Raw genomic sequence first — 26,376 nt, 5'->3', positions numbered from 1 at the left:
GGGGGTCTCGGGGTCGGATTTTGGGGTCAATTTTGGGTCAATTTTGGGGTCAATTTTGGGGGTCTCGAGGTCGGATTTTGGGGTCAATTTCGGGGGTCTCGGGGTCATTTTTTGAGGCAGATTTCGGGGGTCTCGGGGTCCCTTTTGGGGTCAATTTCGGGGGTCTCGGGGTCCCTTTCGGGGTCACAGCAGCCGCCCCCCCCCCGAGTGGACGCTGAAATATTCGGGGCCCCCCCCGTGGGGGAGGGGCGGCTGCAGCTGCACCCCCCCTTTGGGTGGGGGAGGGGCGGGGGGACCCCAGACCCCTCCCCCTCCCCCCACCGGGGTCTCCTCCACCTGCGGCCTCACCTGGAGGGGGGGGAGGGGCGGATTTTGGGGGGGGGGGGGATTGGGGGGATCCCCCTCCCCCAATTTGGGAATATTTCCCATTTTTCCCCATTTTTTCCCATTTTTCCCCATTTTTCCCATTTTTTCCCATTTTTCCCCATTTTTTCCCCATTTTTCCCATTTTCCCCCAATTTCCCCCATTTTTTCCCCATTTTTTTCCCATTTTTTCCCATTTTTCCCCATTTTTTCCCCATTTTTCCCATTTTTCCCCATTTTTTCCCCATTTTTTTCCCATTTTTTCCCATTTTTTCCCCATTTTCCCCCAATTTTCCCCATTTTTTCCCCATTTTTTCCCCGTTTTTCCCCCAATTTTTTCCCCAGAAATTCCCATTTTTTCCCCATTTCTTCCCCATTTTTTCCCCATTTTTAACCCTTTCATCCCCATTTCCTCCCCCCTTTTTTCCCCATTTTTAACCCTTTCTTCCCCATTTTTTCCCCATTTATTCCCCACTTTTAACCCTTTCATCCCCATTTTTTTCCCCATTTTTTCCCCATTTTTCCCCCATTTTTTCCCCATTTTTAACCCTTTCATTCCCATTTTTTCCCCCATTTTTTCCCCGTTTTTTCCCCATTTTTTCCCCGTTTTTCCCCCATTTTTTCCCCATTTTCCCCCCATTTTCCCCCAATTTTTTCCCCAGAAATTCCCATTTTTTCCCCATTTTCCCCCTCCGTTTCCCCCCGATTTGGGGCGGGGGTCTCACCGCCGAGCCCCCCGGGCCGGGGATGGAGAAGAGCCCCAAACCCCAATAAATTCCCCCCATTTTTAACCCTTTCTTCCCCATTTTGTCCCCATTTTTTCCCCAATTTTTCCCCATTTTTAACCCTTTCATCCCCATTTTTTCCCCCATTTTTTCCCTGTTTTTCCCCCAATTTTTTCCCCATAAATTCCCAATTTTTTCCCCATTTTGCCCCCAATTTTTCCCCATTTTTTTCCCCAGAAATTCCCATTTTTTCCCCCAATTTTTTCCCCAGAAATTCCCATTTTTTTCCCATTTTTAACCCTTTCTTCCCCATTTTCCCCCCATTTTTCCCCCAATTTTTTTCCCAGAAATTCCCATTTTTTCCCCCATTTTTTCCCCATTTTTTCCCCATTTTTAACCCTTTCTTCCCCATTTTTTCCCCATTTTTTCCCCGTTTTTCCCCCAATTTTTTCCCCAGAAATTCCCATTTTTTCCCCATTTTTTTCCCATTTTTAACCCTTTTATCCCCATTTTTTTCCCCATTTTTTCTCCATTTTTTCCCCATTTTTCCCCCCTTTCATCACATTTTTCCCCATTTTTCCCCCATTTTTTCCCCATTTTTAACCCTTTCATCCCCATTTTTCCCCCATTTTTTCCCCATTTTCCCTCTAATTTTTTCCCCAGAAATTCCCATTTTTTCCCCCAATTTTTTTCCCATAAATTCCCATTTTTCCCCCATTTTTTCCCCCATTTTTCCCCATTTCCCCCCCCGGTTTCCCCCCGATTTGGGGCGGGGGTCTCACCGCCGAGCCCCCCGGGCCGGGGATGGAGAAGAGCCCCAAACCCCCAATAAATTCCCCCCATTTTTAACCCTTTCTTCCCCATTTTCCCCCTCTTTTTTTCTCCATTTTTAACCCTTTCTTTCCCATTTTTTCCCCATTTTTAACCCTTTCTTTCCCCTTTTCCCCCCAATTTTCCCCCATTTTTTTCCCCAGAAATTCCCATTTTTTCCCCAATTTTTTTCCCAGAAATTCCCATTTTTTTCCCCAATTTTCCCCCCATTTTTAACCCTTTCTTTCCCATTTTTTCCCCATTTTCCCCCCATTTTTAACCCTTTCTTCCCCATTTTCCCCCCATTTTTCCCCCATTTTTTTCCCCAGAAATTCCCAATTTTTCCCATTTTTCCCCCCAATTTTCCCCCCGATTTTCCCCATTTTTTCCCCATTTTTAACCCTTCCTTCCCCATTTTTTCCCCCATTTTTTCCCCAATTTTCCCCCAATTTTTTTCCCAGAAATTCCCATTTTTTCCCCATTTTCCCTCTAATTTTTCCCCATTTTCCCCCATTTTTTTCCCCAGAAATTCCCAATTTTTCCCATTTTTCCCCCAATTTTCCCCCCGATTTTCCCCATTTTTAACCCTTTCATCCCCACTTTCCCCCCCTTTTTTTCCCCATTTTTAACCCTTCCTTCCCCATTTTTTCCCCAATTTTTCCCCAGAAATTCCCATTTTTTTCCCCAGAAATTCCCATTTTTTCCCCCAATTTTTTCCCCATTTTCCCCCGGTTTCCCCCCGATTTGGGGCGGGGGTCTCACCGCCGAGCCCCCCGGGCCGGGGATGGAGAAGAGCCCCAAACCCCCAATAAATTCCCCCCATTTTTAACCCTTTCTTCCCCATTTTCCCCCATTTTTTCCCCATTTTTCCCCCATTTTTAACCCTTTCATCCCCATTTTTTCCTCCATTTTTAACCCCCAATTTTTCCCCCATTTTTAACCCTTTCTTTCCCATTTTCCCCCCATTTTTCCCCCATTTTTTCCCCATTTTTAACCCTTTCTTCCCCATTTTTTCCCCAATTTTTTCCCCAATTTTTCCCCATTTTTAACCCTTTCTTCCCCATTTTCCCCCCAATTTTCCCCCAATTTTTTCCCCATAAATTCCCAATTTTTTCCCCATTTTGCCCCCAATTTTTCCCCATTTTTTTCCCCAGAAATTCCCATTTTTTCCCCCAATTTTTTCCCCAGAAATTCCCAATTTTTTCCCATTTTTAACCCTTTCTTCCCCATTTTCCCCCCATTTTTCCCCCAATTTTTTCCCCATAAATTCTCAATTTTTTCCCCAATTTTCCCCCTCCGTTTCCCCCCGATTTGGGGCGGGGGTCTCACCGCCGAGCCCCCCGGGCCGGGGATGGAGAAGAGCCCCAAACCCCAATAAATTCCCCCCATTTTTAACCCTTTCTTCCCCATTTTCCCCCATTTTTAACCCTTTCTTCCCCATTTTTTCCCCATTTTTTCCCCACTTTTAACCCTTTCATCCCCATTTTTTCCCCATTTTTTCTCCACTTTTTCCCCATTTTTTCCCCATTTTTCCCCCATTTTTTCCCCATTTTTAACCCTTTCTTCCCCATTTTCCCCCCATTTTTCCCCCAATTTTTTTCCCAGAAATTCCCATTTTTTCCCCCATTTTTTCCCCATTTCCCCCTCCGTTTCCCCCCGATTTGGGGCGGGGGTCTCACCGCCGAGCCCCCCGGGGCGGGGATGGAGAAGAGCCCCAAACCCCCAATAAATTCCCCCCATTTTTAACCCTTTCTTCCCTATTTTCCCCCATTTTTCCCCAATTTTCCCCCAATTTTTTCCCCAATTTTCCCCAATTTTCCCCATTTTTCCCCAATTTCCCCCCAATTTTTTCTCCAATTTTCCCCCATTTTTTCCCCATTTTTTCCCCATTTTTAACCCTTTCTTCCCCATTTTCTTCCCATTTTTCCCCCATTTTTTTTCCCAGAAATTCCCATTTTTTCCCCATTTTTTTCCCATTTTCCCTCTAATTTTTTCCCATTTTTCCCCCATTTTTAACCCTTTCTTCCCCATGTTCCCTCTAATTTTTTCCCATTTTTCCCCCATTTTTTCCCCATTTTTCCCCCATTTTTTCCCCATTTTTAACCCTTTCATCCCCATTTTTTCGCCATTTTCCCCAATTTTTTCCCCATTTTTCCCCTATTTTTTCCCCATTTTTTCCCCATTTTCTCCCCATTTTTTCCCCATTTTTAACCCTTTCATCCCCATTTTTTCCCCATTTTTCCCCCAATTTTTCCCCGTTTTTCCCCCATTTTTTCCCCCAGAAATTCCCAAATTTTCTCCCATTTTTTCCCCAATTTTCCCCCCCCGGTTTCCCCCCGATTTGGGGCGGGGGTCTCACCGCCGAGCCCCCCGGGCCGGGGATGGAGAAGAGCTCGGTGAAGTTGGGGACGCTGTCGCTGATGAAGGTGACGTTCCCGTAGCCCCGCCCAGCGCTGGGGGAGGGGCCGGGGAACTTCCGGGGCGGGGCAGGCGAGGCCCCGCCCCCCGCCCCTCCCCCACCCCCCGGGGGCAGGGAAGCGATTTGGGAGGTGCGGACGTGGAAAGGGAAATTCTTGTTGGCGGCCGAGGGGCGGGTCAGGACCTGGGGGAAAATGGGAATTTTGGGGGGAAATTTGGGAATTTTGGGGAAATTTGGGAATTTTGGGGGAAAATTTGGGAATTTTGGGGGAAAAAATGGGAATTTTAGGGGAAAAAATGGGAATTTTGGGGGAAAATTTGGGATTTTTAGGGGGAAAAAATGGGATTTTTAAGGGAAAATTTGGGATTTTTAGGGGAAAATTTGAGAATTTTAAGGGAAAATTTGGGATTTTTGGGGGAAAATTTGGGAATTTTAGGGGAAATTTGGGAATTTTGGGGAAAATTTGGGAATTTTAGGAGAAAAAACGGGATTTTTAGGGGAAAATTTGGGTTTTTTGGGGAAAATTTGGGAATTTTGGGGGAAAAAATGGGATTTTTGGAGAAAATTTGGGATTTTTGGGGGAAAATTTGGGAATTTTAGGGGAAAATTTGGGAATTTTAGGAGAAAATTTGGGAATTTTAGGGGAAAAAAATGGGATTTTGGGGGAAAAAATGGGAATTTTGGGGAAAATTTGGGATTTTTAGGGGAAAATTTGGGATTTTTGGGGGAAAAAATGGGATTTTTAAGGGAAAATTTGGGATTTTTAGGGGAAAATTTGGGATATTTAAGGGAGAATTTGGGAATTTTAGGAGAAAATTTGGGAATTTTGGGGGAAAATTTGGGATTTTTGGAGAAAATTTGGGAATTTTAGGGGAAAAATGGGATTTTAGGAGGAAATTTGGGATTTTTAGGGGAAAATTTGGGAATTTTAGGAGAAAATTTGGGAATTTTGGGGGAAAAATGGGATTTTTAGGAGAAAATTTGAGGTTTATGGAGAAAAATTGGGATTTTTGGGGAAAATTTGGGAATTTTGGGGGAAAATTTGGGAATTTTGGGGAAAATTTGGGATTTTTAGGGGAAAAAATGGGATTTTTAAGAGGAAATTTGGGATTTTTAGGAGAAAATTTGAGGTTCATGGAGAAAAATTGGGATTTTTGGGGAAAATTTGGGAATTTTAGGGAAAAAAATTGGGATTTTTGGGGGTGAAATTGGGATTTTTGGGGAAAAAATGGGATTTTTAGGGATAAAAATGGGATTTTAAGGGAAAAAAATGGGATTTTTGGGGGAAAAAATGGGATTTTTGTGGGGAAATTGGGATTTTTATGGAAAAAAATGGGATTTTTTTTGGAAAAACGGGATTTTTAAGGCAAAAATGGGATTTTTAGGGAAAAAAATGAGGTTTTGGGGGAGAAAATGGGATTTTTTCATGGAAAAAATCATCATTTTCAGGCTGATTTTGGGGTTTTTTGGCGGATTGGGAGGCGATTTTGGGGCGGATTTTGGGGATTTTGGGGTGGATTTTTTTGGGGTGTTTTTTGGGGGGGTTGGGGTGAATTTGGGGAGGGGTCTGCACGCACCAGGAAGACGCCGTGGGCGTACAGGTGAGTTCCCAGCTGGATCCCGTTGATGATTTTCTCCCGAGCCCATTTCGGGATCCCAAAATTGGCCACGAGAGCCGAAACCGGGACGGCCAAAAACCTGAGGGGAGACCCCAAAAAAATCCCAAAATTCACAGGTGAGACCCCCCAAAATCCCCTCAAAATCCCCCCAAAATCCCCCCAAAATCCCCCCAAAATCCCCCCCAAAAAATCCCAAAATTAAAGGTGAGACCCCCCCCAAAAAATCCCCAAAATCCCCCCAAAAACCTGCGGGGAGAGACCCCAAAAAAACCCCAGGTGAGACCCCCCCAAAATCCCTCAGGTGAGACCCCAAAACACCCCCAGGTGTCCCCAGGTGTCCCCAGGTGTGTCCAGGTGTCCCCAGGTGTGGTTTTATCCCCTCCAGGTGTCCCCAGGTGTCCCCAGGTGTACCCCAGGTGCGCCCAGGTGTGTCCAGGTGTGTTTTTTGGCTCACCAGAAGGCATAAGCCCCCAGGAAGGGCAGGTAGAACTGGCGTCTCTCCGGCACCGCGCTCAGGGTGGCACCCCAGGTGTGGCTGTGACCCCCCCAGGTGTCCCCAGGTGTGTCCAGGTGTCCCCAGGTGTGTCCCAGGTGTCCCCAGGTGTCCCCAGGTGTCCCCAGGTGTCCCCAGGTGTATCTCAGGTGTGTTTTTTGGCTCACCAGAACGCATAAGCCCCCAGGAAGGGCAGGTAGAACTGGCGTCGCTCTGGCACCGCGCTCAGGGTGGCGCCCCAGGTGTGTCTGTGACCCCCCCAGGTGTCCCCAGGTGTGTCCCAGGTGTGCCCAGGTGTGGCTGTGACCCCCCAGGTGTCCCCAGGTGTCCCCAGGTGTGATTTTGGCACTCACCAGAACGCATAAGCCCCCAGGAAGGGCAGGTAGAACTGGCGTCGCTCCGGCACCGCGCTCAGGGTGGCGCCCCAGGTGTGTCTGTGACCCCCCAGGTGTATCCCAGGTGTCCCCAGGTGTCCCCAGGTGTCCCCAGGTGTATCCCAGGTGTCCCCAGGTGTCCCCAGGTGTCCCCAGGTGTCCCCAGGTGTATCTCAGGTGTATCCCAGGTGTCCCCAGGTGTCCCCAGGTGTCCCCAGGTGTCCCCAGGTGTCCCCAGGTGTGTTTTTTGGCTCACCAGAACGCATAAGCCCCCAGGAAGGGCAGGTAGAACTGGCGTCGCTCCGGCACCGCGCTCAGGGTGGCGCCCACGGCGGCGCAGAACCAAACGAAGGCTCCGAACTGCAGCGCGATCAGCCCGTACCCCGCCGGCGACTCGTAGGTGTACAGCACCTGCCCGGGGTCGAAAAACTGCCCAGAAACGAGCCAAAATCAGCGGGGAAACGGTGCCAAAAATGGGCAAAATCAGCCCAAAATCAGCGGGGAAACGGTGCCAAAAATGGGCAAAATAGACCCAAAATATTCCTGAAATATGGTGAGAAATGGCCCCAAAATCAGCCCAACATCAGTGGGGAAACAGTGCCAAAAATGGGCAAAATCACCCCAAAATCAGCGGGGAAACGGTGCCAAAAATGGGCAAAAATGGGTCAAACTATTCCTGAAAAATAACCCAAAATCACCCCAAAATCAGCGGGGAAACGGTGCCAAAAATGGGCAAAATGTCCCCAAAATCAGCGGGGAAACGGTGCCAAAACTGCCCAAAATATCCCCAAAATCAGCGGGGAAACGGTGCCAAAAATGGGCAAAATCAGCCCAAAATCAGAGGGGAAACGGTGCCAAAAATGGGCAAAATAAACCCAAAATCAGAGGGGAAACGGTGCCAAAAATGGGCAAAATAAACCCAAAATCAGAGGGGAAACGGTGCCAAAAATGCCCAAAATAGACCCAAAATATTCCTGAAATATGGTGAGAAATGGCCCCAAAATCAGCCCAAAATCAGCGGGGAAACAGTGCCAAAAATGGGCAAAATCACCCCAAAATCAGCAGGGAAACGGTGCCAAAAATGGGCAAAATATCCCCAAAATCAGAGGGGAAACGGTGCCAAAAATGGGCAAAATCACCCCAAAATCAGAGGGGAAACGGTGCCAAAAATGGACAAACATGGGTCAAAATATTCCTGAAAAATAACCCAAAATATCCCCAAAATCAGAGGGGAAACGGTGCCAAAAATGGGCAAAATCACCCCAAAATCAGCGGGGAAACGGTGCCAAAACTGCCCAAAATATCCCCAAAATCAGAGGGGAAACGGTGCCAAAAATGGCCAAAATGTCCCCAAAATCAGAGGGGAAACGGTGCCAAAAATGGACAAAATAGACCCAAAATCAGAGGGGAAACGGTGCCAAAAATGGACAAAATATCCCCAAAATCAGCGGGGAAACGGTGCCAAAAATGGGCAAAATCACCCCAAAATCAGAGGGGAAACGGTGCCAAAAATGGACAAAAATGACCCAAAACCAGAGGGGAAACGGTGCCAAAACTGCCCAAAATGTCCCCAAAATCAGAGGGGAAACGTTGCCAAAAATGGACAAAAATGGGTCAAAATATTCCTGAAAAATAACCCAAAATATCCCCAAAATCAGCGGGGAAAAGGTGCCAAAACTGCCCAAAATCACCCCAAAATCAGCGGGGAAACGGTGCCAAAAATGGGCAAAATCACCCCAAAATCAGAGGGGAAACGGTGCCAAAAATGGACAAAATCAGCCCAAAATCAGAGGGGAAACGGTGCCAAAAATGGGCAAAATATCCCCAAAATCAGAGGGGAAACGGTGCCAAAAATGAGCAAAATATCCCCAAAATCAGAGGAGAAACGGTGCCAAAAATGGGCAAAATCAGCCCAAAATCAGAGGGGAAACGGTGCCAAAAATGGACAAAATAGACCCAAAATATTCCTGAAATATGGTGAGAAATGGCCCCAAAATAACCCCAAAATCAGCCCAAAATAACCCAAAAAAGCCCAAAATCAGCGGGGAAACGGTGCCAAAAATGGGCAAAATCACCCCAAAATCAGCGGGGAAACGGTGCCAAAAATGGCCAAAATATCCCCAAAATCAGAGGGGAAACGGTGCCAAAAATGGGCAAAATAAACCCAAAATCAGAGGGGAAACGGTGCCAAAAATGGGCAAAATAGACCCAAAATATTCCTGAAATATGGTGAGAAATGGCCCCAAAATAACCCCAAAATCAGCCCAAAATAAACCAAAAAAGCCCAAAATCAGAGGGGAAACGGTGCCAAAAATGGACAAAAATGACCCAAAATCAGAGGGGAAACGGTGCCAAAAATGGGCAAAATATCCCCAAAATCAGCGGGGAAACGGTGCCAAAAATGGGCAAAATATTCCTGAAATATGGAGAGAAATGGTGCCAAAATAACCCCAAAATCAGCCCAAAATAACCCAAAAATAACCCAAAATCAGTGGGGAAACGGTGCCAAAAATGGACAAAAATGGGTCAAAATATTCCTGAAAAATAACCCAAAATATCCCCAAAATCAGAGGGGAAACGGTGCCAAAAATGGACAAAATATCCCCAAAATCAGAGGGGAAACGGTGCCAAAAATGGACAAAATATCCCCAAAATCAGAGGGGAAACGGTGCCAAAAATGGGCAAAATAGACCCAAAATCAGAGGGGAAACGGTGCCAAAAATGGACAAAATAGACCCAAAATATTCCTGAAATATGGTGAGAAATGGCCCCAAAATAACCCCAAAATCAGCCCAAAATAACCCAAAAAAGCCCAAAATCAGCGGGGAAACGGTGCCAAAAATGGGCAAAATCAGCCCAAAATCAGCGGGGAAACGGTGCCAAAAATGGGCAAAATCAGCCCAAAATCAGCGGGGAAACGGTGCCAAAAATGGGCAAAATCAGCCCAAAATCAGAGGGGAAACGGTGCCAAAAATGGGCAAAATCACCCCAAAATCAGCGGGGAAACGGTGCCAAAAATGGACAAAATAGACCCAAAATATTCCTGAAATATGGTGAGAAATGGCCCCAAAATAACCCCAAAATTGCCCCCAAAAATTCCCAAAATATTCCCAAAATTCCCTCAAAATATTCCCAAAATATTCCCAAAATTATCCCAAAAAATTCCCAAAAAATTCCCTAAAATTCCCAAAAAATTCCCAAAAAATTCCCAAAATTCCCACAAAATAACCCAAAAATATTCCCGAAAATTCCCAAAAAATCCCCAAAATTATCCCAAAAAATTCCCAAAATATTCCCAAAAAATTCCCAAAATTATCCCAAAATATCCCCAAAATATCCCCAAAAAAATCCCTCCAAAAATTCCAAAAAAATTCCCCAAAAATTCCCAAAAAATTCCCAAAATATTCCCAAGATTCCCTCCGGGGATCCAGGTGAATTTTGGGATAAATTTGGGAATTTTGGGGGGAAAATTTGGGAATTTTGGGGAATTTTGGGGCATTTTTTAATGGAAAAAATGAGATTTTGAAGGTAAAAAACGTCGATTTTTGACGGAATTTTTGGATTTTTTGGGGGAATTTTTGGATTTTTGGGGATTTTGGGGATTGGGAAATTTTGGGATTTGGGGAATTTTGGGGAATTTTGGGACCTTTTTTAATGGAAATAATGAGATTTTGAAGGAAAAAAACGTCGATTTTTGACGGAATTTTTGGATTTTTTGACGGAATTTTTGGATTTTTTGGGGGGAATTTTTGGATTTTGGGGATTTTGGGGATCGGGGAATTTTGGGAATTTGGGATTTGGGGAATTTGGGGAATTTTGGGGGGAAATTTGGGAATTTTGGGGAATTTTGGGACCTTTTTTAATGGAAAAAATGAGATTTTGAAGGTAAAAAATGTCGATTTTTAACGGAATTTTTGGATTTTTTGGGGGAATTTTTGGATTTTGGGGATTTTGGGGATCGGGGAATTCGGGAATTTTGGGATTTGGGGAATTTCGGGAATTTTGGGAATTTTGGGGAATTCTGGGGAATTTTGGGGCATTTTTTAATGGAAAAAATGAGATTTTGAAGGTAAAAAATGTCGATTTTTAACGGAATTTTTGGATTTTTTGGGGGGAATTTTTGGATTTTGGGGATTTTGGGGATTTTGGGGAATTCGGGGAATTTGGGGAATTTGGGGAATTTTGGGAATTTTGGGAATTTGGGGAATTTTGGCCCCACCTGAGCCTCGTAGGTGAGCAGGGCGATGTGGGCGATGCTGTAGAGCGTCATGTAGACGGACAGACGGACCGAGCCCCCCGGGCTGATGCGGCCCCTGGGGGAGCGCGGAGTAACCTCTGAGTAACCCCTGAGTAACCTCTGAGTAACCCCTGAGTAACCTCTGAGTAACCTCTGACCTCTGAGTAACCTCTGAGTAACCTCTGAGCAACCCCTGAGTAACCCCTGACCTCTGAGTAACCCTTGAGTAACCCTTGAGTAACCCCTGAGTAACCCCTGAGTAACCCCTGAGTAACCTCTGAGTAACCCCTGAGTAACCCCTGAGTAACCCCTGACCTCTGAGTAACCTCTGAGTAACCCCTGAGTAACCCCCGAGTAACCCCTGAGTAACCCCTGAGTAACCCCTGAGTAACCCCTGACCTCTGAGTAACCCCTGAGTAACCCCTGACCTCTGAGTAACCCTTGAGTAACCCGAGTGACCGCTGAGTAACCTCTGACCTCTGAGTAACCCCTGGCCTCTGAGTAACCCTTGAGTAACCCCTGAGTAACCTCTGAGTAACCCCGAGTGACCCGAGTGACCCTGAGTGACCCCTGAGTGACCCGAGTGCCCCCTGAGTGCCCCCTGAGTGACCCCTGAGTGACCCTGAGTGACCCCTGAGTGACCCTGAGTGACCCCTGAGTGACCCCTGAGTGACCCTGAGTGACCCGAGTGACCCGAGTGACCCCTGAGTGACCCGAGTGACCCCTGAGTGACCCTGAGTGACCCCTGAGTGACCCCAATGACCCCTGAGTGCCCCCTGAGTGACCCCTGAGTGTCCCCTGAGTGACCCCTGAGTGACCCGAGTGACCCCTGAGTGCCCCCTGAGTGACCCCTGAGTGACCCCTGAGTGACCCTGAGTGACCCCTGAGTGACCCCTGAGTGACCCCTGAGTGACCTCTGACCTGGTGACCGAGAAGCCCTTGCCCAGCAGGATCAGCATCAGGAGGAAGATGAGGAAGCTGATGGAGAACAGGAGCTTCCCTGGGGGGGTCGTGGAATCTCAAATCTCCCCCAAAATCCCTCCCAGACATCCCCAAAATATTCCCAAAAAATTCCCAAAATCCTCCGGAATCCCAAAATCCCGTAAAACCTCCCCAAAATCCCCCCAAATCCCCATCGGAACCACCCCAAAACCCCCAAAAAATTCCTCAAAACCCTCCAAAACCCCCCCAAAATCCCCCCCAAAATCGCCCTGAAGACCCCCAAATTTTTCCCAGATTTTTCCCAGAGTTCCTCCAGATATTCCCAAAAATTCCCAAATTTTTCCAGGAGTTTCCCAAATCCCCTTAAAACTTCCCCAAAATCCCTCTCCAGCCTTGAAAAATCCCCCCCAAATCCCTCCGAAACCCCTCCCAAACTCCCTTTTTAACGCCCCAAATCCCCCCAAATTTTGCCCAAAACCCCCCAATTTTTCCCCAGATTTTTCCCCGAGTTCCTCCAGATATTCCCAAAAATTCCCAAATTTTTCCAGGATTTTCCCAAACCCCCTTAAAACTTCCCCAAAATCCCTCTCCAGCCTTGAAAAATCCCTCCCAAATCGCTCTGAAACCCCTCCCAAACTCCTTTTTTAACGCCCCAAATCCCCCCAAATTTTGCCCAAAACCCCCCAATTTTTCCCCAGATTTTTCCCAGAGTTCCTCCAGATATTCCCAAAAATTCCCAAATTTTCCCAGGAGTTTCCCAAACCCCCTGAAAACTTCCCCAAAATCCCTCTCCAGCCTTGAAAAATCCCTCCCAAATCGCTCTGAAACCCCTCCCAAACTCCTTTTTTAACGCCCCAAATCCACCCCAAATTTTGCCCAGAAATTCCCAAATTTTTCCCAGATTTTCCCGATTTCCTCCGGATTTTCCCGACCGTTCCCAAATTTTCCCAAATTTTCCCGAATCCCCCCAAATTCCCCCCAAAATCCCCGCCCTACCCAGGAGTTTGATGGGTCCGTGCCCCACCCCGTCCCAGCCGTACTGGCCCCAATAGACGCAGCTCAGGAGGAGGCTCAAAACTGGGGAGGGGGCGCAAAAACGGGGGTGAGACCCCTCCCCAAATTCCCCCCCGAAGCCCCCAGACCCAAATAACCCCAAAACCCCTCCAAAATCCCCCCCAAAAACCCCCAAATTTCCCCCAAAATCGCCACAAAAAACCCCGAATTCCCCCCCGAGACCCTCCCGAAATTGGGGAGGGGGCGCAAAAAGGGGGGGAAAAGGGGGTGAGACCCCTCCCCAAATTCCCCCCTGAAGCCCCCAGACCCAAATAACCCCAAACCTCCTGAAATCCCCCCAAAAACCCCCCAAAAACCCCCCAAAAAATCCCCAAAAACCCAAATTTCCCCCCAAAAAACCTCCCCGAAGCCCCCAGACCCAATTCGAGCCCCCCCCAAAGCCCCCAGACCCAATTCCTCACCCTCCAGCCCGGCCGCTGCCATGAACATCTTGTAGGTGGTGTGGAGGAGCTGCCGCCCCTTGAGCCGGTCTGGGGAGGGGGCGGGGGGCTCAGAGACCCCTCCCCAAATTCCCTGAGACCCCTCCCCAAATTCCCCGAGACCCCTCCCCAAAAAAACCCGGAGTTTTCAGACCCAAAAAGCCCCAAAAAAGCCAAAAAAAGCCCCAAAATCCCCGAATTTTGGGAGCTGCGACCCCTCCCCAAATTCTTCGAGACCCCCGAGACCCCTCCCCAAATTCTCTGAGACCCCTCCCCAAAAAATCCGGAGTTTTCATACCCAAAAAGCCCCAAAAAAGCCCCCCAAAAGCCAAAAAAAGCCCAAAAAAAGCCCCAAAAAAGCCCCAAAATCCCGAATTTTGGGAGCTGCGACCCCTCCCCAAATTCCCCGAGCCCCCTCCCCAAATTCCGCGGGCGCTCACAGCCGCAGTAGCAGGAGAGGAGGAAGATGAGGGTGAAGATGAGGAGGAAGGTGATGTCGGTCTCCAGGATTCCTGCAGGGGGAGGGGGGGGAATTGGGTCTGGGGGCTTCGGGAAATGACCCCGAGACCCCTCCCCAAAATGGGGAGAATCCAAGGAAGCGGCAAAAAAAAAAATTCCGGATTTTTTAAAACCCAAAAAACCCCAAAAAAACCCAAAATTCTCCCAAATAAAACCTAAAAAAATTCAAATAAAATCTAAAAAAAAGCCTCAAATCTCCCCAAAACTCCCCTCAAAAAACATAAAAAAAAATCCCAAAAAAACCCCAAAATCCCAAAAAAACCCAAAACCCCCCAAAAACCCCAAAACCCCCCCAAAATCCCTAAATAAACCTCAAATAAACCCAAATAAAATGCAAATAAACACCCAAAAAAACCCTCCAAAAATCCCCAAACCCCCCCAAAAATCCCAAAAAAATCCCAAAAAATCCCCAAAATCCCCAAAATCCAAAAAAATCCCAAAAATCCCCAAAATCCCCCCCAAATCCCCCCCAAAATCTCCCCGTACCGAACTCATCGGCCGAGAAGTGGCGGCTCCAGAAGGAGTCGCCGTTGGTCAGAACGAGCTCGTACTCCAGCTCCAGCCCCCCACCCTGAGGAAATTGGGGAAAATTTGGGGCTTTTTGGGATTTTGGGGAATTTTCGGGAACTTTTGGGATTTTTGGGATTTTTTGGGATTTTTGGGGGATTTTTTTTTTATTTTTTCTGGGTTTTTTTTGGGTGTTTTGGGAGGGGTTCGGGGCGGTTTTTGTGATTTTTTTTGGTTGTTTTTTGGGAGTTTTGGGGTTTTTTTGGGTTTTGAGGAATTTTGGGGATTTTTGGGGATTTTTTTGATTTTTCGGGATTTTTTGAGGATTTTTGGGGACGTTTTTGGGGGATTTTTGGAGGTTTTTTATGGCTTTTTTGGAGATTTTTTAGGGTTTTTTTGGGGTATTTCGGGGTGTTTTTGGGGTATTTTGGGGTGTTTTTTTGGTATTTCGGGGTGGTTTTGGGCGATTTTTGGATGTTTCAGGGTGATTTTGGGGTGATTTGGGGCGGTTTTGGGGTCACTCACCCCGCACTTGCTGAGGGCCACGTACCACCAGCGCTCCCGAACCGAGCGGAAACTGCGGCCGCTGGAGCAGCTCAGGATCCTCCCCGAGACCCCCGGCAGCACCTGGGGAGACCCCAGACCCAAAAATCCCAACCCTGAGACCCCCGGGACCCTCCCCCACAAAAAAACCCGGAGTTTTTAGACCCCAAAAAGCCCGAAAAGAGCCCAAAAATACCCGAAAATAGCCAATAAAAAGCCCCCGAAAAAGCCCCAAAAGAGCCAAAAAAAGCCACAAATTTTGGGGTTTGCGACCCCTCCCCAAATCCACAGGACCCCGAGACCCCTCCCCAAGTTCCCCGAGACCCCTCCCCCAAAAAAACCCGAATTTTTTAGACCCCAAAAAGCCCGAAAAAAGCCCCAAAAATACCCGAAAATAGCCCAATAAAAACCCCGAAAAAGCCCCAACCCCCCCAAATTTGGAGGGCTGAGACCCCTCCCCAAAATATCCTGAGACCTCGGAGACCCCCGAGACCCCTCCCCAAATTCCTTGAGACCCCTCCCCCAAAAAACCCCGGAGTTTTCAGACCTCAAAAAACCCCAAAAAAGCCCCCAAAAACCCGAAAATAGCCCGAAAAAAGCCCCAGAAGAGCCCCCAAAAAACCTCAAAACCCCCAAATTTGGAGGCCTGAGACCCCTCCCCAAAATATCCTGAGACCTCAGAGACCCCCGAGACCCCTCCCCAAATTCCTTGAGACCCCTCCCCCAAAAAACCCCGGAGTTTTTAGAACCAAAAAAACCCGGAAAAAGCCCCCCAAAAACCCGAAAATAGCCCCAAAAAAGACCGAGAAAAGCCCCAAAAAACCCCGAAAAAGCCCCAAAAAAGCCCCAAATTTTTGGGGTTTGCGACCCCTCCCCAAATCCCCAGGACCCCCGAGACCCCTCCCCAAATTCCCTGAGACCCCTCCCCCCAAAAAAATCGAATTTTTTAGACCCCAAAAAGCCCGAAAAATGCCCCAAAAAACCCGGAAATAGCCCGAAAAAAAAGCCCCAAATTTTTGGGGTTTGCGACCCCTCCCCAAATTGCGGGGAAGCCCCCAGACCCAATTCCGCACCTGGCAGCCGGACCAGGGGTACTGCGTGGTCAGGTTGATCACCTGGTTGTTCTCGGGTCTGATCACGGCCTCCTTGGCCAGGCAGTCCTGGAGACCCCTCCCCAAATTCAGAGACCCCTCCCCAAATTCAGAGACCCCCTCCCCAAATTCCCTGAGACCCCTCCCCCAAAAAAACCCGGATTTTTTATGCCCCAAAAAGCCCCAAAAAAGGCCCAAATTTAGAGCTGAGACCCCTCCCCAAATTCAGAGACCCCTCCCCAAATTCAGAGACCCCAGCCCCAATTTCCCCTAAAGCCCCCAGCCCCAATTGGAGCCCCCCCCGAAGCCCCCAGACCCAATTCGAGCCCCCCGAATCCCCCAGCCGCGAAGCCCCCAGACCCAATTCAACCCCTCCCAAGCCCCCAGTCCCAATTGGAGCCCCCCCAGAAGCCCCAAGACCCAATTGGAGCCCCCAGCCCCAATTGGAGCCCCCCCCGAAGCCCCCAGCCCCAATTGGAGCCCCCTCGAAGCCCCCAGACCCAATTCAAACCCCTCAAATCCCCCATCCCCTGAGCCCCCAGCCCCAATTCAAACTCCCCGAAGCCCCCAGCCCCAATTGGAGCCCCCCCCGAAGCCCCCAGCCCCAATTCAAACCCCCCCCCGAAGCCCCCAGACCCAATTCGCACCTTGCCCCCCCTCCTGTAGACCGCGGGCCATTGGGAGGGGTCGTCGAAGTAGAGCAGAATGTTCTGGCAACACTTGGCCTGAATTGGGGGAGGGGTCGCGGGAGGGGGAATTTGGGGCTGGGGGCTTCCCCCGAGACCCCTCCCCCAGCCCAGAGACCCCTCCCCAAATCCCCCCCGCGACCCCTCCTCACCTCGGGGTAGCGGAAGTGGAAATCGAGGCGGCCGAAATCGGACAGGAAACAGAAACGGGTGAGGAACACCCAGTCCTGGAGACCCCAGACCCAAATTGGAGACCCCAGACCCAAACTGGAGACCCCAGACCCAAAATCGAGACCCCAGACCCAAACTGGAGAACCCAGACCCAAATTGGAGACCCCAGACCCAAACCGGAGACCCCAGACCCAAAATTTGGAGACCCCAGACCCAAACTGGAGACCCCAGACCCAAACCGGAGACCCCAGACCCAAATTGGAGACCCCAGACCCAAAATCGAGACCCCCCCAGACCCAAATCGGAGACCCCAGACCCAAATCGGAGACCCCAGACTCAAACTGGAGACCCCAGACCCAAAATTTGGAGACCCCAGACCCAAAATCGGAGACCCCAGACCCAAACTGGAGACCCCAGACCCAAAATTTGGAGACCCCAGACCCAAACTGGAGACCCCAGACCCAAAATCGGAGACCCCAGACCCAAAATCGAGACCCCAGACACAAAATCGAGACCCCAGACCCAAAATTGGGGACCCCAGACCCAAATCGGAGACCCCAGACCCAAAATTTGGAGACCCCAGACCCAAACTGGAGACCCCAGACCCAAAATTTGGAGACCCCAGACCCAAACTGGAGACCCCAGACCCAAAATCGAGACCCCCCCAGACCCAAAATCGAGACCCCAGACCCAAACCGGAGACCCCAGACCCAAATCGGAGACCCCAGACCCAAACTGGAGACCCCAGACCCAAAATTTGGAGACCCCAGACCCAACATTGGAGACCCCAGACCCAAATTGGAGACCCCAGACCCAAACCGGAGACCCCAGACCCAAATTGGAGACCCCAGACCCAAACTGGAGAACCCAGACCCAAACTGGAGACCCCAGACCCAAATTGGGGACCCCAGAGCCAAAAATCTCCACAAGGAACCGCCCAAATCCCCCCGGAGACCCCAGACCCAAATTGGAGACCCCAGACCCAACACTGGAGACCCCAGACCCAAATCGGAGACCCCAGACCCAAAATCGAGACCCCCCCAGACCCAAAATTTGGAGACCCCAGACCCAAAATTGGGGACCCCAGACCCAAATTGGAGATCCCAGAGCCAAAAATCTCCACAAGGAACCGCCCAAATCCCCCCCAAAATCCCCCCGGAGACCCCAGACCAAAATGGAGACCCCAGACCCAAATTGGAGACCCCAGAGCCAAAATCGAGACCCCAGACCCAAAATTGGGGACCCCAGAGCCAAAATCAAAGCCCCCCGCCCCAAATCCGAAGCCCCCAGCCCCACCCCGGAGCCCCCAGCCCCAAACAACGCCCCCCAAACCCCCCCCCAGCCCCACCCCGAAGCCCCCCGCCCCAATTCCGAAGCCCCCAGCCCCAATTCCGAAGCCCCCAGACCCAAAATGGAGACCCCAGACCCACCCTGAGGCTTCCAGCCCCAAACCCGAAGCCCCCAGCCCCAAACAACGCCCCCCAAAACCCCCCGAAACCCCCCCAAATCCCCCCCAGCCCCACCCCGAAGCCCCCCGCCCCAATTCCGAAGCCCCCAGACCCAAATCCGAATCCCCCAGCCCCACCCCGGAGCCCCCAGCCCCAAACAACGCCCCCCAACCCCCCCCAAAACCCCCCCAAAACCCCCCCTGCCCCACCCCGAAGCCCCCCGCCCCAATTCCGAAGCCCCCAGACCCAATTCCGAAGCCCCCAGACCCAATTCCGAAGCCCCCAGACCCAGAATGGAGACCCCAGACCCACCCCGGAGCCCCCAGCCCCAAACAACGCCCCCCAAACCCCCCCAAAACCCCCCCAAATCCCAACCCCGAAGCCCCCCGCCCCAATTCCGAAGCCCCCCGCCCCAATTCCGAACCTCCTTGGTGCTGATGCGGCCCCTCACGTATTTGGGGGCGGCCCCCGCGGGCAGCAGCAGCAGCAGCAGCGGCAGCAGAGCCGGGGGAGCCCCCCGGGACCCCCCCCAAATCCCCCCCGCCACCCCCGGGCCCCCCCCCGGGACCCCCGGGACCCCCCCCGGCCGCAGCCGCATCGCCCCCCCCTCCCCCCCCCTTAAAAACCAGCGGCCAGCGCGCCGAGGCCACGCCCACTGCGCCACAGGCCACGCCCACTGCGCAATAAGCCACGCCCATTGAGGGGGAGACCGCGCCCGCTGCGCCAAAAGCCACGCCCACTGCGCGATAAGCCACGCCCATTGAGGGGGAGACCGCGCCCGCTGCGCCACAAGCCACGCCCAGAAGGGGCGGGGCCAAAGTTTGGGGGGGGGTTTGGGGGGATTTTTTTGGGGAATTTTGGGGGATTTTGGGGATTTTGGGGATTTTTTGGGGATTTTGGGGGGATTTTTGGGGATTTTTGGGGATTTTTGGGGATTTTTGGGGATTTTTGGGGATTTTTGGGAGATTTTGGAGAATTTTGGGGAAATTTCAGGGAATTTTAGGGAATTTTGGGGGATTTGGGGGGAATTTTGGGGGATTTTGGGAAATTTTCGGGGAATTTTGGGGAATTTTGGGAGATTTTGGAGAATTTTGAGGGAATTTTGGGGAAATTTTGGGGAAATTTTGGAGAATTTCGGGGAAATTTTGGGGAATTTACCCAAATTTTGGGGATTTTTTCCCAAATTTTTGGGGATTTTTTTCCCAAATTTTTGGGACTTTCCCCTCCCCCACCCCCAACTTTGGACCCTGCCCCTCCCCCACCCCGGGCGGGTCCCAAGTCCAGGGTGGGGGGAGGGGCGGGGAGGGTGGGGGAGGGGCGGGAGGGGTGGGGGAGGGGCGGGGGGAGGTGTCGGCCCCTCCCCCCACCCGGGTTTGGGGGGGATTTGGGGGGTGGGGGAGGGGATTTGGAGGGTGGGGGAGGGGATTTGGGGGGATTTTGGGGGATTTGAGGGGTGGGGGAGGGGATTTGAGGGGTGGGGGAGGGGATTTGAGGAGATTTGGGGGAGATTTTGGGGGATTTTGGGGTGGGGGAGGGGATTTGGGGGGTGGGGGAGGGGATTTGGGGGGGATTTGGGGGAGATTTGGGGGGATTTTGGGGGATTTTGGGGGTGGGGGAGGGGATTTGAGGAGATTTGGGGGAGATTTTGGGGGATTTTGGGGTGGGGGAGGGGATTTGAGGAGATTTTGGGGTGGGGGAGGGGATTTTGGGGGTGGGGGAGGGGATTTGAGGAGATTTGGGGGAGATTTTGGGGGATTTTGGGGTGGGGGAGGGGATTTGAGGAGATTTTGGGGTGGGGGAGGGGATTTGAGGGGTGGGGGAGGGGATTTGGGAGGATTTTGGGGGTGGGGGAGGGGATTTGAGGAGATTTTGGGGGGATTTTGGGGGGATTTGGGGGTGGGGGAGGGGATTTGGGGGATTTGAGGGGTGGGGGAGGGGATTTGGGGGATTTCGGGGGGATTTGGGGGGTGGGGGAGGGGATTTTGGGGGATTTGAGGGGTGGGGGAGGGGATTTGAGGAGATTTGGGGGAGATTTTGGGGGATTTTGGGGTGGGGGAGGGGATTTGGGGGGGATTTTGGGGAGATTTGGGGGGATTTGGGGGGATTTTGGGGTGGGGGAGGGGATTTTGGGGGTGGGGGAGGGGATTTGGGGGGATTTGGGGGGTGGGGGAGGGGATTTGGGGGGACTTTGGGGGGATTTTGGGGGATTTGGGGGGTGGGGGAGGGGATTTGGGGGGTGGGGGAGGGGATTTGGGGGGATTTTGGGGAGATTTGGGGGGTGGGGGAGGGGATTTTGGGGGGACTTTGGGGGGATTTGGGGGGTGGGGGAGGGGATTTGGCGGGAAACCGGGGGTGGGGGAGGGGCGGGAGGGGGGCGGGGCCCTCCTGGACTTTGCCCCGCCCCTCCCCCCCCGCCCCTCCCCCACCCCGGGGGGGATTTAAGGGACCCCCAAATTCCGGGGGGGGGTCGGAGCCGGAGAGACCCCAAAGGTGAGGGTGGGGGAGGGGCGGGGGAGGGGATTTGGGGACAATTTGGGACATTTTGGGCAAAAATTGAAGGTTTTGGGACAATTTTGGGGCATTTTGGGGCATTTTGGGCAAAAATTGAAGGTTTTGGGGACAATTCTTGACGATTTTGGGGCATTTTGGGGACATTTTGGGTCATTTTGGGACCATTTTGGACAATTTTGGGACCATTTTGAGCCATTTTGGGTCATTTTGGGGCATTTTGGGGCATTTTGGGGGCAATTTTGGGCAAAATTTGGGAGTTTTGGGACAATTTTGGGGCATTTTGGGACAATTTTGGGCAAAAATTGAAGGTTTTGGGGACAATTCTTGACAATTTTGGGACATTTTGGGACATTTTGGGCAAAATTTGGGAGTTTTGGGAACATTTTGGGGCTCTTGGGGACAATTTGGGGACATTTTGGGGCATTTTGGGCAAAATTTGAGAGTTTTGGGACAATTTTGGGGCATTTTGGGACAATTTTGGGCAAAAATTGAAGGTTTTGGGGACAATTCTTGACGATTTTGGGACATTTTGGGGACATTTTGGGTCATTTTGGGACATTTTGGGACCATTTTGGGCAAAATTTGAGAGTTTTGGGACAATTTTGGGACATTTTGGGGCATTTTGGGGACATTTGGAGGGGTTTGGGGACATTTTGGGGACATTTTGGGACAATTTTGGGCAAAAATTGAAGGTTTTGGGGACAATTCTTGACGATTTTGGGTCATTTTGGGACATTTTGGGGCATTTTGGGCAAAATTTGGGAGTTTTGGGAACATTTTGGGGCACTTGGGGACAATTTTGGGGACAATTTGGGTCATTTTGGGCAAAATTTGAGAGTTTTGAGACAATTTTGGGACAATTTTGGGTCATTTTGGGGCATTTTGGGGGCAATTTTGGGCAAAATTTCAGAGTTTTGGGAACATTTTGGGGCATTTTGGGGCATTTTGGGCAAAAATTGAAGGTTTTGGGGACAATTCTTGACGATTTTGGGACATTTTGGGCAAAATTTGGGAGTTTTGGGACAATTTTGGGACATTTTGGGTCATTTTGGGTCATTTTGGGTCATTCTGGGACCATTTTGAGCCATTTTGGGTCATTTTTGGGTCATTTTGGGGCAATTTTGAGCCATTTTGGGGCAATTTTGGGTCATTTTGGGACCATCTTGAGCCATTTTGGGTCATTTTGGGTCATTTTGGGACCATTTTGAGCCATTTTGGGTCATTTTTGGGTCATTTTTGGGTCATTTTGGGTCATTTTGGGACCTTTTCACCCCCTCAGGTGCCACCATGAAGTTTTGGGTCGCGCTGGTGGCGCTGACGCTGCTGGCAGGTGAGTGACGTCATCACCCCCAAAAACCGGGATTTCGGGAATTTTTAGGGAATTTTTAGGGAATTTTTTGGGAATTTTTTTGGAATTTTAAATTAAATTTTTGGGGATTTTTTAGGAATTTTTTGAGGATTTTTTGAGGATTTTTGGGGAATTTTTGGGGAATTTTTAGGGAATTTTTAGGGAATTTTTGGGGAATTTTTTTTGGAATTTTAAATTAAATTTTTGGGGATTTTTTAGGAATTTTTTGAGGATTTTTTGAGGATTTTTTGAGGATTTTTGGGGAATTTTGGGGGATTTTTTTGGGAATTTTAAATGAATTTTTTTGGGATTTTTTTAAGGATTTTTTGAGGGATATTTGGGAATTTTTTTGGGAATTTTAAATGAATTTTTTAAGGATATTTTGAGGATTTTTTGAGGATTTTTGGGGGAATTTTGGGGGGGATTTTAAATGGATTTTTTGGGATTTTTAAAGTACTTTTTGAGGATTTTTGGGGGGATTTTGAGGAATTTTGGGGGAATTTTAAATGAATTTTTGGGGGATTTTTTGAGGATTTTTTGAGGGATATTTGGGAATTTTTTGGGAATTTTAAATGAATTTTTTTAAGGATTTTTTGAGGATGTTTTGTGGATTTTGGGGGATTTTTTGGGGAATTTTAAATGAATTTTTTGGGATTTTTTGAGGATTTTGGGGGATTTTTTGGGGAATTTTAAATGAATTTTTGGGGGCTTTTTTTAGGATTTTTTGAGGATTTTAAAGGAATTTTTTAGGGATTTTTTGAGGGATTTGGAGGAATTTTTTTGGGATTATTTTCCCCAATTTTTCCCCAAATCCGAGGCCAATTTTTTTAATGAATTCCACCATTTTTTCCCTAATTTTCCCCCAAATTCGAGACCAATTTTTGTAATAAACTCAGCAATTTTTCCCCAAATTTCCCCAATTTTCCCCCAAATCCGAGCCCGATTTTTTTATTAAACTCCACCATTTTTTCCCCAATTTTTCCCTAAATTCGAGACCAATTTTTGTAATAAACTCAGCAATTTTTTCCCCAAATTCCCCCAATTTTTCCCCAAATAGGAGGCCGATTTTTTTGATTAATTCCACCATTTTTTCCCCAAATTCCCCCAATTTTTCCCCAAATCCAAGGCCATTTTTTTAATTAATTCCACCATTTTTTCTCCAAATTCGAGGCCGATTTTTTTGATTAATTCCACCATTTTTTCCCCAATTTTCCCCCAAATTTGGACAAAATTCGATGCCGATTTTTTAATTAATTCAACAATTTTTTCCCCATTTTTTCCCCAAATTCGAGGCCGATTTTTTTGATTAATTCAACCATTTTTCCCCCAAATTTGGACAAAATTCGACGCCAATTTTTTAATTAATTCAACAATTTTTTCCCCAATTTTCCCCCAAATCCGAGTTCGATTTTTTAATGAATTCCACCATTTTTTCCCCAAATTCCCCCAATTTCTCCCCAAATCCGAGTCCGATTTTTTAATTAATTCCACCCTTTTTCCCCCCGTATCTCGCTCATTTCTGCTCGGATTTCCGAGCCGTTTTTTGGGTTAAATCCGGTTTTTTTTGCTCTTTCAGGCTGCGGGGCCGAGCTGAGCCCCCCGAGCCCCCCGAGCCCCCCAGCGCTGCCCTCCAGGCTCTGGGGGCTCCTGGGGGTCCTGGGGGAGGCGGCCGAGAACGCGACCCAGAGGCTGCGGGAGACCACCCTGAGCCAGAAACTGAGGTGGGAGAGGGGCCCCAAAATCGGGGGAAATCGCCCCAAAATCGGGGGAAATCGCCCCAAAATCGGGGGAAAACGCCCCAAAAATCCCGGGGGGAAAAAGACCAAAATTGGGGGGGAAAATGGTGAAAATTGAGGGGGGGAAATGCCCGGAATTGAAGGGAAAATGACCCAAAAAAAACAATTTTTCCCCATAAAATTCACATTTTTTTACCCCAAAATCACATTTTTTTCCCCAAAAAAGCACCCCAAATCCCCATTTCTTTCCCCAAAATCCCCATTTTTACCCCCAAAATCCCATTTTTTCCCCCAAAAATCCCAATTTTTCTCCCCAAAAATCCCATTTTTCCCCCAAAAATCCCCATTTTTTCCCCAAAATCCCCATTTTTCCCCCAAAATCCCATTTTTTCTCCCCAAAGCCCCAATATTCCCCATAAAAATCCCATTTTTTCCCCCAAATTCCCATTTTTTCCCCCCCAAAATCCCAATTTTTTCCCCCAAAATTCCCATTTTTCCCCTAAAAAACCACCAAAAATCCCAATTTTTTTCCAAAAAAAATCCCAATTTTTCCCCAAAAAAATCCCAATTTTCCCCCAAAAATCCCAATTTTTCCCCCAAAACCCCATTTTTTCCCCATTTTTCCCCCAAATCCCCAATTGCCCCCCAAAATCCCATTTTTCCCCATTTTTCCCCCCCAAATTCCCAATTTTTTCCCCCCAAAACCCCATTTTTTCCCCCAAAACTCCAATTTTTCCCCCCAAAACCCCATTTTTTCCCCATTTTTCCCCCCAAATCCCCAATTTTTCCCCCAAAAATCTCATTTTTTCCCCAAAAACCCCAGTTTTCCCCCCAAAAATCCCATTTTTCCCCCCAAATCCCATTTTTCCCCCAAAAATCCCAATTTTCCCCTAAAAAACCACCCAAAATCCCAATTTTCCCCTAAAAAACCACCCAAAATCCTCATTTTTTTCCCCAAAATCCCCATTTTTTCTAAAAAACCACCAAAAAATCCCAATTTTTCCCAAAAAAATCCAATTTTTCCCCCAAAAATCCCATTTTTTCCCCAAAACCCCCAATTTTTCCCCCAAAATTCCCATTTTTTTCCCAAAATCTCCATTTTTTCCCCCAAATCCCAATTTTTCCCCAAAAAATTCCCGTTTTTTCCAAAAAAACCACCAAAAATCCCAATTTTTTTCCAAAAAAAACACCAAAAATCCCATTTTTTCCCCAAAAAATCCCGTTTTTCCCCCCAAATTCCCAATTTTCCCCCAAAATCCCCATTTTTTCCCCGTTTTTCTCCCCCCAGAGCCACCGTGCAGGAGCTGCGGGATTTGGGTTCCGAGGCCCGGTCCCGGCTGGCCGAGTACGGAGCCGAGGCGCGGGCGCTGCTGGAGCTGAGCGCCGCCGACCTCCGCAGCCGCGGCTCCAACTTCGCCCGCAAACTTCGGAAACGCCTGGGCCGCGACCAGGAGGAGCTGCAGAAACGCTGGGAAGGGGGAAAGGCGGCGCTCAGGCAGCTCTGGGGACCCCCGGAGACACCCCGGCATTGAGGAGGGGGGTTTGAGGGGAAAAAATGGGAATTTGGGGAAAAAAAATGGAATTATGGTGAAAAAAAATGGGATTTTGGTGAAAAAAAATGGAATTTTGGTGTGTCTTTTGTGTTGGAAATGGCAAAAAACGGGATTAAAATGGCTCGAAATGGGTGAAATTGGCCCAAAAATGGATCAAAACACCCCAAAAATGGATGGAATTGTTCCAAAAAGGGATGAAATTGGCCCAAAAATGGCTGGAAATGCCCCAAAATGGGATCAGAAGACACAAAAATGCAAGGAATCGCCCCAAAAAGGGACTGGAAAGTCCCAAAAATGGCTGGAATTGACCCAAAATGGGATCAAAACACCCAAAAATGGCTGGAATTGACCCAAAAATGGCTGGAATTGTCCCAAAAATGGCTGGAATTGTCCCAAAAATGGCTGGAATTGGCCCAAAATGGGATCAAAACACCCAAAAATGGCTGGAATTGCCCCAAAAGGGGCGGAATTGGCCCCAAAGGGGCGGGGGCAGGAGGAGCTGCAGAAACGCTGGGAAGGGGGAAAGGCGGCGCTCAGGCAGCTCTGGGGACCCCCGGAGACACCCCGGCATTGAGGAGGGGCAAAAAATGGGAATTTGAGGGGAAAAAATGGGATAAAAGCGGAATTTTGGTGCGAAAAAATGGAATTTTGGTGGATAAAAGTGTGGTTTTTGTGTTGGAAATGGCAAAAAACGGGATTAGAACACCTAAAAATGGCTGGAATTGGCCCAAAAATGGCTGGAATTGGCCCAAAATGGGATCAAAACACCTAAAAATGGGATCGAAACA

At 49.1% G+C, this 26,376-nt stretch overlaps 2 protein-coding genes across 2 annotated transcripts; one reads left to right on the top strand and one right to left on the bottom strand.

Annotated features, from left to right (window-relative positions):
• Positions 1-134: 134 nt before the first annotated feature.
• Positions 135-19,038, bottom strand: TMEM145 (transmembrane protein 145). Its single transcript, XM_086864855.1, has 15 exons — positions 18,865-19,038; positions 16,974-17,048; positions 16,783-16,860; positions 16,118-16,204; positions 15,027-15,128; positions 14,481-14,565; positions 13,916-13,987; positions 13,458-13,526; positions 12,979-13,059; positions 11,962-12,040; positions 11,023-11,116; positions 7,060-7,232; positions 5,895-6,015; positions 4,258-4,500; positions 135-348 (listed from the first exon to the last, which is right to left on the bottom strand). The coding sequence occupies exons 1-15, from the start codon at positions 19,036-19,038 to the stop codon at positions 184-186; spliced, it is 1,698 nt and encodes a 565-aa protein (XP_086720981.1). The 3' UTR covers positions 135-183.
• Positions 19,039-20,859: 1,821 nt separating this feature from the next.
• Positions 20,860-25,575, top strand: APOE (apolipoprotein E). The gene is made up of 4 exons (XM_086864943.1): positions 20,860-20,930; positions 22,231-22,281; positions 23,876-24,020; positions 25,324-25,575. Exons 2-4 carry the CDS (start codon positions 22,239-22,241, stop codon positions 25,565-25,567), a joined length of 432 nt encoding a protein of 143 aa, XP_086721069.1. The 5' UTR covers positions 20,860-20,930; positions 22,231-22,238; the 3' UTR covers positions 25,568-25,575.
• Positions 25,576-26,376: the final 801 nt, after the last annotated feature.

This window comes from Cyanistes caeruleus, chromosome 28 (assembly GCF_971803275.1).
Source record: "Cyanistes caeruleus chromosome 28, bCyaCae1.hap1.1, whole genome shotgun sequence".
Lineage (NCBI taxonomy): Eukaryota > Metazoa > Chordata > Aves > Passeriformes > Paridae > Cyanistes > Cyanistes caeruleus.
This window is presented reverse-complemented; position numbering and strand designations above follow the sequence as displayed.